We start from the raw sequence: 12,934 nt of genomic DNA on the forward strand, positions 1-12,934 counted from the left end.
GTCTCTTGCCCCGTCGGTACTTACACCGGTGCGTACATCCTGGGAACGAGACCTGGGGCAGGATATTTCTGAATCACAGTTCACTGCATGCTTTACAACACTATATTCCCACACTAAATCAGCAGATTTCCAGGAACTCCAATATAAGATCCTTCATAGGGCATACTTTACGGCGCAGAGGGGAGCGCGAATGGGAATATGGGAGAGTGGTCTTTGTATTAAATGCAAGAGCAGTGCCGGAACATATATACATTCCTTTTTGGAGTGCCCACGCCTGGATGTGTGGAGGGAAGCCCTCCCCTTGTTGGAACTAGTGGTGCAGCGCACTGTGGAATGGGACTATGGGTTCATTCTCCTGGGTCTGCAGACGTCCCTCCAGGACCAGGGTTTCACCACACCCCAATGCAGGTTTCTCTATAATGCTATTTTAGTAGTAAAGAAACTGATCTTGACATACTGGATGTCTGAGGAGCCCCCTCCGCTGCCGCATTGGCGGTGCCGGCTTCGAGAGGTAGCTATGTTTGAAATTCGATCCCAAGCGAGAACAACGAGCGTGCTTAAGCAACATTACGCTGGATTATGGGCGAGACTGCGGGACCTGGTGCCGTCGACCGCACGAGAGGGGGACCAGGGGCTTTCTTAGCAGGGAACTGATTTTCCGTTTCTTGGCCGGCCCTCGGGGGTTTGCCTCCTTTAACTGACTCTATATAGCCTTCTTTTTCTTTCTCTTTTTATACTTTAGTGCCCTGGGATGGGGGGGAGGGGAGGGGGGGAGGGAGCTTCCTGGGATATGAGTGACTGGTTTGTATGAATGGATGATGATGAGTGCGCTTGATGATCTGAGTGTTGTGTGGGTTTTTTGGGGGTTCTTTTTTGGAAAAAGGCGGGAGAACACTGCTCCAGACGGGTGACATTCCTTTTCAAATGTTCCTCTCAGCTTACGCCCGCCATGCTCTTTTTGTCTTGCTCTGTTTTTGTCTCTCACATGCATGGGGGGGTACCCTGGGGGACGTATTGCTATTGTTGATGCCTGTTCTGAGTGTTGGACTGTTATTTGTCTTTTCAAATGGTTACTGCTGCGCCCTGCTGGGCGGTGTATTCTCTCTCGCTGTCAATAAACACATGTTTAAAAAAAAAAAAAAGAAGTGACAGAAGGCTGCTTCCCCTGTCACTGCTGTTAGGGCTATGTGCATGTGTCAATCACTTACTGAGCGACTGATCAGTCGTGTTTGCAAATCATTTGCATACATACTTGATAGTGCATCGATCGCTGCTGGAGAATCGGCCAACAGTGATCGAGTTGGTATCTTTAGTGCATCTAGGGCTAAGTGACTGTGCAGATAATGGACTGTAACACTCATGTTACAGCCAAGCCTGTTGAGAAAGCATATCCTCCGCCAATTGTATAATTCTCTATGCAAATAAGTAGGCCCAGATTCTATAAACATCACCAGAAGTTAAATGCTTAGCCAATCTAGGCACCTAACTTACGCCCACCTCCCTTTTACGAAGCCGCGTTAAGCTCTTTTTATCGCCGGCTGCTGTGGTATTAGCTCCAACGCTCCGAATTCCCAAATATAAACTGAGGTGACCTTTTTTTTATACCAAAAAAAGGAGGAGTAAACGGCTGGCTAGGGTGGTGAGCAGAGAGCAAGCAGAAGAGAGTAGGGTTATGAGTTGAAGGCTCTCTCAAAAAGGTGGGTTTTCAGCCTTCACTCTGTCAAGAAAGTTTCACTAAATTGCCTCAGATCTCTAGACCCTTCTCTGCACCCTGTTTGACCTCTTCCCACATGCTATCACTCGTTAAGGACCCCATTCTAGACATTGCAGGGTAAATTACTACTAATAATGATAATCATTTCTATAGCACAACTAGCTTACAATGTAGTCAAGACAGACAAACTGGACAAGAAGGTGTATCAATACCGTGTGCTCAGGTGGGGGAATTACAGAGGGAGTAGCAAGATTCCATGCAGAATCCCCAAAGAGTAGCAACATTCTAAGTGGAATCCTCAAAGAGTAGCAACATTCCATGCGGCATCCCCAAAGAGTAGCAACATTCTAAGTGGAATCCTCAAAGAGTAGCAACATTCCATGCGGAATCCCCAAAGAGTAGCAACATTCTAAGTGGAATCCTCAAAGAGTAGCAACATTCCATACGGCATCCCCAAAGAGTAGCAACATTCTAAGTGGAATCCTCAAAGAGTAGCAACATTCCATCTGGAATCCCCAAAGAGTACAACTAGACATACGCAGCTCTGTACATCAAAACACAGAAGAGACAGCCCCTACTCAAAAGAGCTTACAATGTAGTCAAGACAGACAAACTGGACAAGAAGGTGTATCAATACCGTGTGCTCAGGTGGGGGAATTACAGAGGGAGTAGCAAAATTCCATGCAGAATCCCCAAAGAGTAGCAACATTCTAAGTGGAATCCTCAAAGAGTAGCAACATTCCATGCGGCATCCCCAAAGAGTAGCAACATTCTAAGTGGAATCCTCAAAGAGTAGCAACATTCCATGCGGAATCCCCAAAGAGTAGCAACATTCTAAGTGGAATCCTCAAAGAGTAGCAACATTCCATCTGGAATCCCCAAAGAGTACAACTAGACATACGCAGCTCTGTACATCAAAACACAGAAGAGACAGCCCCTACTCAAAAGAGCTTACAATGTAGTCAAGACAGACAAACTGGACAAGAAGGTGTATCAATACCGTGTGCTCAGGTGGGGGAATTACAGAGGGAGTAGCAAGATTCCATGCAGAATCCCCAAAGAATAGCAACATTCTAAATGGAATCCTCAAAGAGTAGCAACATTCCATGCGGCATCCCCAAAGAGTAGCAACATTCTAAGTGGAATCCTCAAAGAGTAGCAACATTCCATGCGGAATCCCCAAAGAGTAGCAACATTCTAAGTGGAATCCTCAAAGAGTAGCAACATTCCATCTGGAATCCCCAAAGAGTACAACTAGACATACGCAGCTCTGTACATCAAAACACAGAAGAGACAGCCCCTCCTCAAAAGAGCTTACAATGTAGTCAAGACAGACAAACTGGACAAGAAGGTGCATCAATACCTATTGCTCAGGTGGGGGAATTACAGAGGGAGTAGCAAGATTCCATGCCGAATCCCCAAAGAGTAGCAACATTCTAAGTGGAATCCTCAAAGAGTAGCAACATTCCATGCGGCATCCCCAAAGAGTAGCAACATTCTAAGTGGAATCCTCAAAGAGTAGCAACATTCCATGCGGCATCCCCAAAGAGTAGCAACATTCTAAGTGGAATCCTCAAAGAGTAGCAACATTCCATCTGGAATCCCCAAAGAGTACAACTAGACATACGCAGCTCTGTACATCAAAACACAGAAGAGACAGCCCCTACTCAAAAGAACTTACAATGTAGTCAAGACAGACAAACTGGACAAGGATGATGCACGTTAAGCGTGAATTCTAAAACGGCAGCTTTACGCGGAACTGTCATTATAGAATACTAGCCCAAGTCCGCCGTTTTACACCCAGCTATGGGCAAGAGCTCTTATTCTACATCAAAGGCTGGTGTAAGCGCTCATGCCAAACTTTTGGCAGTTAAGCGCATAACTTCTAGTATTCTATAACGTGCATGCCTAACTTCTAGGCCTACCCCTGACCTGCCCATGCCTCTCCCATGTCCACGCCTCTAGAAATTGTATACAATAGAATTTGCGCACACAGCTTCTAATATAGCAACTAACTATGTTCTTATGTTCTTATATGTATCTTTAGCTATAAATGACCATAGTATTATTAAGACTTAGCCAAAAGGAAAGATTTATAAACTATAAAGAGTTTTACCTCTTGCAAAATTGTCATTTCTTTAATAAGACGTAAACTATTTTTTCTAAGGCCCTCCAAGCATCTACAAATCCAAAATGCGGCCCTGCGAAGGGTTTGAGTTTGAGACCACTGATATACAGTATAATCTCGTTATAACGGACTTCAAGGGACCTGGCAAAAACAGTCCGTTATATCCAGAGTCCGTTATATCCAGAGTTGCCTTTTTTAAAACCTTATTTAGGGCAACTTGAAACAACGTAAATCGATGAACAACAGTCACTGCACAACCATATCAGCAACATCAAGAACAAAACTCAGCAAAACGTTGGTATGGCACGAAATGATTGCAAACCAGAACACTGTATTGGAAAGAAAAATACTCTGTCATTTTTTTTCTGGGCTGCATTTTGATACTATATCACTGGCATGCAACGTTCCTTGTAGGCGGAGCCTGCACGCCCGTTATAGCCAAATAAAACTACAGCTAAAAGCGGCTCTGTGGACCAAAATAGTTGTCTGTTAAATCCGAAAGTCCGTTATATGCGAGTCCACTATATCCGGTGATTTTCTGTATGTTTATAATGGCGCTCGGCCGGGACCAGCGGACCTTGTCCGCTATAGGCGAGGTTCCGTTATATGCGAGTCCGTTATAACGAGATTATACTGTAGACTAAATTTAGTTGAATAGGCCAAACTCCTTAGGAGGTTTGTAAATATTGTGTACTTATCTGCAATAGTGAACCTAATATTAGATGTGAATATACGTAGGACGATTAATTTGGTATAAACACATGCATATAAGCAGGACGATCAATGTGCCGGTAACATAAGTAGGATGATTGATTGATTATGCCAAAATTATGCCGGTCTTAATAACTCTGTATTGTAACACCGCTACAGAAGCCCCTGTAACTTTGTATAGTGCCCATGTATTATAACACCTCCACAGAAGCTCATGCCAACCGCTCTGAATTGACATCCCTGTCATTAGTAGTGGTCTAGATGCAAGGAATAGAATTACAGGGTGTTTGTGTGTCGTGGTGGAAGCTCACAAACCTATCAAATGTGCCCTAAATACTGGATGTCTTGGAAGATAGAAGTATGTAAATTATTTTTTTTTTTCTTAATATGGTGAAATAAAACCCTCGATTCCTTGTTTTCAGCTCCCCGTTCATGTTGGCTTTTTATCTGACCTGTTTCCTGATGCTGGCAACGTTGGTCTTTATTTCGGCAATTTACTCCTGCATAAAGGTGAGTACCGAAAGACCTTTTTCTCCCTTCTCGCTCCTCTGTTTGTTGTTGGTATCTGGGTGGTTTTAGGTAGGCTGACCTTATGCACGGTGATTAAAAAAAAGAGGGTACACACACAAGCGGAATATTTGGGACAAAGCCTATATAAAAGCTGTCACTGATGGTACAATTGGCCCGATGTGAACTATTGGCAGAACGGGGGCAACGTCAGACTCCTGAGTGGCAACGCTAGGCGTGGCCGTGGCAACCGTGTCTATCTTTGTGAGGACCTCTGGATGGAACCTGAGTTGAGGGGCTCCTCTCTGTTTCTCTCCTAACCTCCACTGGTCAACGTAGGGATTGGGGGGGGGTGCGACTCCTCCGCTTCAATTTCCCTGCTCTGACAGCCTGCTCTGAGAGGGCAGAGCAAAGAGGGGTGGACCGTCCTCCCATGGCCCTCCGGAAGAAGTGGTGGGCTGGGAGCTGGCTGCAAGCGGAGGCTCTGGGCCAAAAGCTGGGTTTAAGAGGCATTCTCCATGCCATTATGGCAGTGCCATAAATGCTGGTACATTTGTTTGTTTAATTTAATTCTTTATGTATCCCCTTTGTTTAAAATATATAAACCGCCTTGAAGTATGATTAGGAGTGTGTGGCGCAGTGGTTGGAGCTATAGCCTCAGCACCCTGAGGTTGTGGGTTCAAATCCCGTGCTTCTCCTTGAGACCCTGGGCAAGTCACCTTCATAGCCCCAGGTACATTAGATAGATTGTGAGCCCACCGGGACAGTGTTTGAGTACCTGATTGTAAAACCGCTTAGATAACCTTGATAGGCGGTATATAAAAATCTAATAAACTTGAAACTATAATCGCAACACCTTTTTACACCGATGGACCGGCAGAAATAAAAGAATTATTCTGTGGACTGGCATCGGTCCGTGGACCGACGGTTGAAGAACACTGGGCTAAGTCGTGGGCCAGACCCCGCTCATCTCTACCCAATGTCCACCCCATCGGTTCAACGGACGGCCACCAGGATGATCTCGGGGCTCAAGGGTCTCTCGTACGAAGAGAGACTGAACAAATTGCAGCTCTACACTCTCGAGGAACGTAGGGAGAGGGGAGACATGATCGAAGCATTTAAGTACCTCACGGGACGTGTCGAAGTGGAAGATGATATTTTCTTTCTCAAGGGACCCTCGGCCACCAGAGGGCACCCGCTCAAACTCAGGGGCGGAAAATTTCATGGCGACACCAGGAAGTATTTCTTCACAGAGAGAGTGATTGATCATTGGAACAAGCTTCCAGTGCAGGTGATCGAGGCAGACAGCGTGCCAGACTTTAAGAATAAATGGGATACCCATGTGGGATCCCTACGAGGGTCAAGATAAGGAAATTGGGTCATTAGGGCATAGACAGGGGGTGGGTAAGCAGAGTGGGCAGACTTGATGGGCTGTAGCCCTTTTCTGCCGTCATCTTCTATGTTTCTATGTTTCTATGACCCCGCCCCCATAATAGTACTAATTGCACCTTGCACGTCCCGTGCCTCATCTGGAAGCCTTCCCTCTGACGTTGCAAAGTCAGGAGAAGGCTTCTGGTTCAGGCGCAGGATGCCCGTAGGAGCCGCTGCCCATGGCTTTGTGCACTGAATCAGTTAGGAAGAGGGAGCTGGCTCGAAGATAACGCCGCATCGATCGCACCGTGGACCGGCGGTTGAAGAACACTGTTTTGGGCCTGATTCACGTGCTGGCCCTGTGGATCGGCAAGAAATTTCTGTGGACCAGCACTGGTCCATGGACCGGTGGTTGAAGAACACTGATCTAGGAAATTGATAAAGCTTATTAACCCCACCCCCCTCCTTTTCTATAAAACCACCGAAGCTGCTCCCGAGGCTGATAGAGTTCCTATGAGCGTCGGGAGCAGCGCAGACCATTCAGAGTGCTGGCCTGCACTAAAAACCGCAGTTTTGTAAAAGGGGGGTAATATCGGTACCAGCATTTGAATTACACTTCTCCCTCCGTATCTGCGGATTCACTTATTCGTGATTTTTCTGCTGCCGACTCCGCCCCCTAATTTTCGTCCCTGAACCCGGCATTTCAGATTGGAAATCGCTGCTTCTGGTGGTTCCTGAAGGACATCGCTGCTCCCAGCGTTGTTCGGAGCAAATCGCAGGTCGGGTTATTTACGGTTTATTACCTTTTTTCAGGTCTATTTTACCGAAAAACCGCGAATAACATGCAAGAAGTTTTTCGCGGCTTTTCGGTGTTCACAGCTGTGTTCTGCCCACATCCCCCTCGAATGCGGAGGGAGAAGTGTAATGTGATGGTGGTGGACACCTGGAACGCGCTTCCCGGAGAGGTGATAGGACAGAGTACTAATTCTGGGGTTCAAAAAGGGACTGGATGACTTCCTGGAAGCGAAGGGGATAGCAGGGTACAGATAGAGGTTTACCTTACAGGACATTGAGCGAACAGGGTATGGACATTTTAGGTTAGGTAGGGAACACTTTCAGGTCATGGACCTGGGGGGCCGCCGCGGGAGCGGACTGCCGGGCACGATGGACCCCTGGTCTGACCCGGCAGAGGCAACGCTTATGTTCTTATGATCACTGCGCAAGCTAAAACTCCAGCCCACTGTTCAATTTGTTTTCATTCCAGAAGAAACCTCTCAGAGGTTCTAAAATGACATCAATTAAGGATACTGTATATGTGCCATGAGACTGAAAAGGATGATTATTTTCGAAAAGACATATTTATTTCTGGCTTTTATAAAATGTTAAGATAAGATTGGCAGTATTCCACGAGCATTCAGCTGCTAAGTGTTCTTGCATTGCTCAAGCCCAAACATCTGCATTAAGCAATCAGTAAAGAAATCCAATTCTGATCCTCTTCATTTACCCCCTGAATGAGGCTGACATTGATTTTCTGCTAAGTTTCAAATGCATTTGAGGTGGTCTGTACAAAGGGGCCGTAATTGTACCAAAAAAGCTGGAATGCATTTGAAACGGGAAAGGAAGGGCAGTTCAGGGTCATTTCGTAGCTTCGTTCAAATAAAGAGGAAAATGGATATGCATTTCAAGCTATCTTTAGAATGAGTTACATAAGCTCTACATTAGAGAATGGCACGGGGACAAATTTGTCCCCGTCCCCACAGCAACTCAATTTCCCTGTCCCGTCCCCCATAAGTTTTGTCGCTGTCCGTGCCCCATTCCTGTAAGCTCTGCCTTAACCGCACAAGCATCAAACGCTTATCATTTTAAAGTGTTTGAGGTTTGTGCAGATGAGGACGGAGCTTAGGCACTGGTGGAATGAGGCATTATGACATCACAATCTGAGCTCTAGAATGTTGCTGCTTAGGATTTTAAAGTGTTTGAAGCTTGTGCAGATGAGGACGGAGCGTAGGCACTGGTGGAATGAGGCATTATGACATCACAATCAGAGCTCTAGAATGTTGCTACTTATGATTTTAAAGTGTTTGAGGCTTGTGCAGATGAGGACGGAGTTTAGGCATTGGTGGAATGAGGCATTATGACATCACAATCTGAGCTCTGGAATGTTGTTACTTATGATTTTAAAGTGTTTGAGGCTTGTGCAGATGAGGACGGAGCTTAGGCATTGGTGGAATGAGGCATTATGACATCACAATCAGAGCTCTAGAATGTTGCTACTTAGGATTTTAAAGCGTGTGAGGCTTGGGCAGATGAGGACGGAGCTTGCAGGAATAGGGCAGGGACAGGAAAGAGTTCCAGTGGGGACAAATTTGTCCCCATGTCATTCTCTACATTTTATGACTCTTCTTAATTAATAGGAGCATTGAGAGAAGCACAGAGCATTCAGCACGCCGGCCTGTGCTAAAAACTACTATCGCGGTTTTGTAAAAAGGGGGGGGGGGGGGGTTTGCAAACTCACATGTAAAGAATTGGACTGAAAACAGTCTATTGTCTTTAAACACGTGAGCAAAGAACACCGCAGACAAGCAGAAGTAGCAAAAAAACGCTATTTTATAGACTTCTATCATATCCCCCCCGAGCCGTCTCTTCTCCAAGCTGCAGAGCCGCAGCCACTTTAGCCTTTCCTCATAGGGAAGTCGTCCCATCCTCCTTTATCATTTTCGTTGCCCTTGCCTGTATCTTTTCTAATTCCACTGCATCTTGGGGAGAGTGTGGTGCAGTGGTTAAAGCTACAGCCTCAGCGTCCTGAGGTTGTGGGTTCAAATCCACGCTGCTCCTTGTGACCCTGAGCAAGTCAACTTAATCCCCACACTGCTCCAGGTGCATTACATAGATTGTGAGTCCACCGGGACAGACAGAGAAACCGTTCTGAGCTCCCCTGGGAGAATAGTATAGAAAATTTAAGAAAGAAATGACCAGAATTGCACACTGTATTTGAGCTAAGGTCCATCATGGCCCGAAACAAAGGCATTATAATACAGTGGTACCTCGGTTTGCGAGTGTTTTGCAAGACGAGCAAAACATTCGCAAACTTGGTGCCTCGTAAACCGAGCTTGCCTCGCAGTACGAGTGCCCCCCCCCGCGATCCGGTATCCCCCCCTGCTCGCGTTGCCCCCCTCCACTGCGAAACTACTTTCCCCCCCCCCCCGAGCAGTCAATGACACCCTTTACCCGACTTGGCACCAGTGCCGGTGCCCGAAGATCCTCCCTCTTCTGGCGCGGCCTGGGCTGGGCGATGCGTCGGAGATCCTCCTTCTTCTGGTCTGGGCTGGGCTGGACTGGCTTTGAGCATTTGCGCATGCTCAAAGCCTTCTGGTCTCGCTCTCTCCGAGATTGAGAGCGAGACCAGAAGGCTTTGAGCATGCGTAAATGCTCAAAGCCAGTCCAGCCCAGCCCAGACCAGAAGAAGGAGGATCTCCGACGCACCGCCCAGCCGTGCCAGAAGAGGGAGGATCTTCGGGCACCGGCACTGGTGCCAAATCGGGTAAAGAGTGTCATTGACTGCTCGGGAGGGAGGAAAGTAGGATCGCGGTGGAGGGGGGGCAAGGCGAGCGGGGGGGAAGCTGGATCGCGGGGAGGGGTTTGGAACAGCGTCGGATTCCTCAAGGGGGGGAGAATGGAGCAGCGCCGGTAGCCTCGGGGGGGGGGGGGGGGAAGGAGGTGGAACCAATCAAAGCAGTTTCCCTTACTTCCTATGGGGAAACTTGCTTTGATATACCAGCAATTTGGTTTACGAGCATGCTTCTGGAACGAATTATGCTCGTAAACCAAGGTTCCACTGTATTCTCATTGTGGTTTTCCATTCCTTTCCTAATATTCTATTTGCTTTCTTAGCTGCCATTGCACACTGAGCAGAGAGTTTCAACGTATCCTCAACAAAGACACCTGGGGGGCAAATTCTATAAGAAAAGCGCCCAAAAGTTAGGCGCCAAAATAGGCACCGTTCAGCACGATTCAAGTAAAACTGGGCGCTGTTTAGTGAATCCCGCTGAGCGGCACCTGTTTTGGAGGCGCCCGATAAATAGGCCAGCTCTAGGCACAGCTAAAAGTTAGGCGGCCACGCGAGCGCGAAAGCACGCTTACGAGCAGCGATTCTGTAACAAGGCGCCTAACACGAAGCCACGCCCACGCCTTACATGCATAGCGCCTATTTTTTTTTTGAAGGCTGCCTAAATTTTTAGAGGCGCCTTGTTCCAGAATCGCTCTTTCTTGATAGGCGCCTAAGTTTCAATTATTGCCAGTTAAAAAGCTTAATTGAGCTTGTCAACTATTATGGCTTTGGCGGTATATAAAAATAAAAATTATTATTATTCAATTTAGACAGGCGCTTATCTAGTTGGCCTAACATTAGGCACCAGTTACAGAAATTGGGCCCTAGTTCCTTTTCCTGGGCAGTGACTCGTAACGTGGAACCCTTCAACGTGTAGCTATAATTCGGGTTCCTTTTTCCCACATGCAACAAGGAACATGAATATAAAATGTTAGGTGTGACACTGGGCAAGACCGAACAAGAAAGGGACCTGGGGGTACTGATAGACAGGACCCTGAAGCCGTCGGCTCAATGCGCAGCGGCAGCAAAGAAGGCAAACAGGATGTTGGGAATGATAAAGAAGGGAATCACGAGCAGATCGGCGGACGTCATAATGCCGCTTTACAGAGCAATGGTCAGACAACACTTGGAATACTGTGTCCAACACTGGTCTCCCTAACTAAAGAAGGGTATAACCCTGCTGGAGAGGGTGCAAAGGCGAGCCACGAAGCTAGTTAAAGTATCGAGAATTTGAGCTACAAAGAACGCCTCGGAAAACTGGGATTGTTCACCCTCGAATAATTTATAAACTCAGTTTGCTCACCTTTAAATCACTTCTTTATAAAACTCCAGCTTTCATTCACAAATTGCTAATCCCCTATACAGCTAATAGAACTTTAAGATCTGCCGAACAGCATCTATTAACGATTCCATCGTTAAAAATAATAAATACGCGTCGTCAGTTTATTTTTTCAGTCACTGCACCCCAGACTTGGAATTCTCTACCGAGCTATCTAAGGGAAGAAATTAATTTAGATAAATTTAAAAGTAAACTAAAAACTTTCCTTTTTAATGATGCCTTCATAAACTAACTAGCTTCTAAGTGACCTTTTAACAATCATGAGATTCTCTTAAAGTTATTCTTTCAAGTCTCACTTTCAATTTTTATCTTCCTTTCAAATTTTATCTTATTAAAATTATTATCTTTACCCTCCCCTTATGTGCCTTCCCTATATGTTTATTTAACCTTTATTTAAATTGTAACTTCTTCCCTATATTTTCCTTTTGTTTCTAGTTTTGTCAAATTTGTCATTAACCTTGTTAGTATTATCTTCTATGATTTTATTTTTATATTGTAATTTTATCATTATGTACATCGCTTCGAATTTAGATGAAGCGATTAATCAAATCTGTATGAAACTTGAAACTTGATAAGAGAAGACTGCGAGGGGACATGATAGAGACTTTTAAAATACTAAAAGGATTCGACAAAATAGAGCAAGAAACATCGTTATTCACATTGTCAAATGTGACCCGGACAAGAGGTCATGGGCTGAAACTGAGGGGCACCAGGCCCAGGACAAATATTAGGAAGTTCTGTTTCGCACAACGAGTGGTGGACGCTTGGAACGCTCTCCCGGAGGAGGTCGTGATGGAGACCAGCATTCTGGGATTCAAGAGCAAGTTGGATGCACACCTTCTTGCAAATCACATTGGGGGATACGAGTAAACAAGGTTTCTCAGCAGAGAACACCTAGCTTGGCCTCCGCGGGTGCGGTTCGCCGGACTGGATGGACCTAGAGTCTGTTCCGGCGAAGCCATTTCTTATGTTCTTATGTTCTTTGACCTTGCTCACATTAAATGCCACCTGCCACTTGGTTGCCCAGTCTTCCCAGCCTTGTAAGGTGTTCGTGCACTTTTTCACAATCCTCTTGTGATTTAACAACTTTCAATAACGTCCCCCCTTTTACAAAACCGCGTAAGCGGGTTTTAGCACCGGCCGGCGCGCTGCTCTGACGCTCATAGGAACTCTTGAGCAGCGGAGCAGTGCAGAAAATTCAGCGCGCCGGCCGGTACTAAAAACCGCTTATGGTCAAATATATTTTTTTATTGAGCAATCCAGAAAACAACAGAGTGACACAACAAGATCAAAAACCAGCTCAAAAGAGTTTGAAACATCCCCCCCAAAGAACCTCCCTCCCCCAAACCCAACCCAAAACACCCCCCTCCCCCCCCATCCCACCCCTGGGTCCTCCGTCCAATTACCAAAAAGAAACAAAAAGCAAGCTATACAGAAAATGAAACAAAAGGAGAAACACAACAAAGCATCAGTTAAGTATCCGGCTACGAGCCAGAGGGGTCAAAGTAGTCCAGAAGGGTTCCCAAGTAGTCTGGAAAAGGCGGCCCTGGCGAGAGG

At 46.2% G+C, this 12,934-nt stretch overlaps 1 protein-coding gene across 1 annotated transcript in view; it reads left to right on the forward strand.

Moving 5' to 3' along the window:
• The window catches only part of ADCY5 (adenylate cyclase 5), a 477,676-nt gene that overhangs the window by 381,442 nt on the left and 83,300 nt on the right, over window positions 1–12,934 (forward strand). Inside the window, 1 exon segment of the mRNA XM_033944132.1 lies at window positions 4,976–5,063. Coding sequence (XP_033800023.1) covers window positions 4,976–5,063 — 88 coding nt within the window.

Source organism: Geotrypetes seraphini, chromosome 5, assembly GCF_902459505.1.
Source record: "Geotrypetes seraphini chromosome 5, aGeoSer1.1, whole genome shotgun sequence".
Taxonomy (NCBI): Eukaryota; Metazoa; Chordata; class Amphibia; order Gymnophiona; family Dermophiidae; genus Geotrypetes; species Geotrypetes seraphini.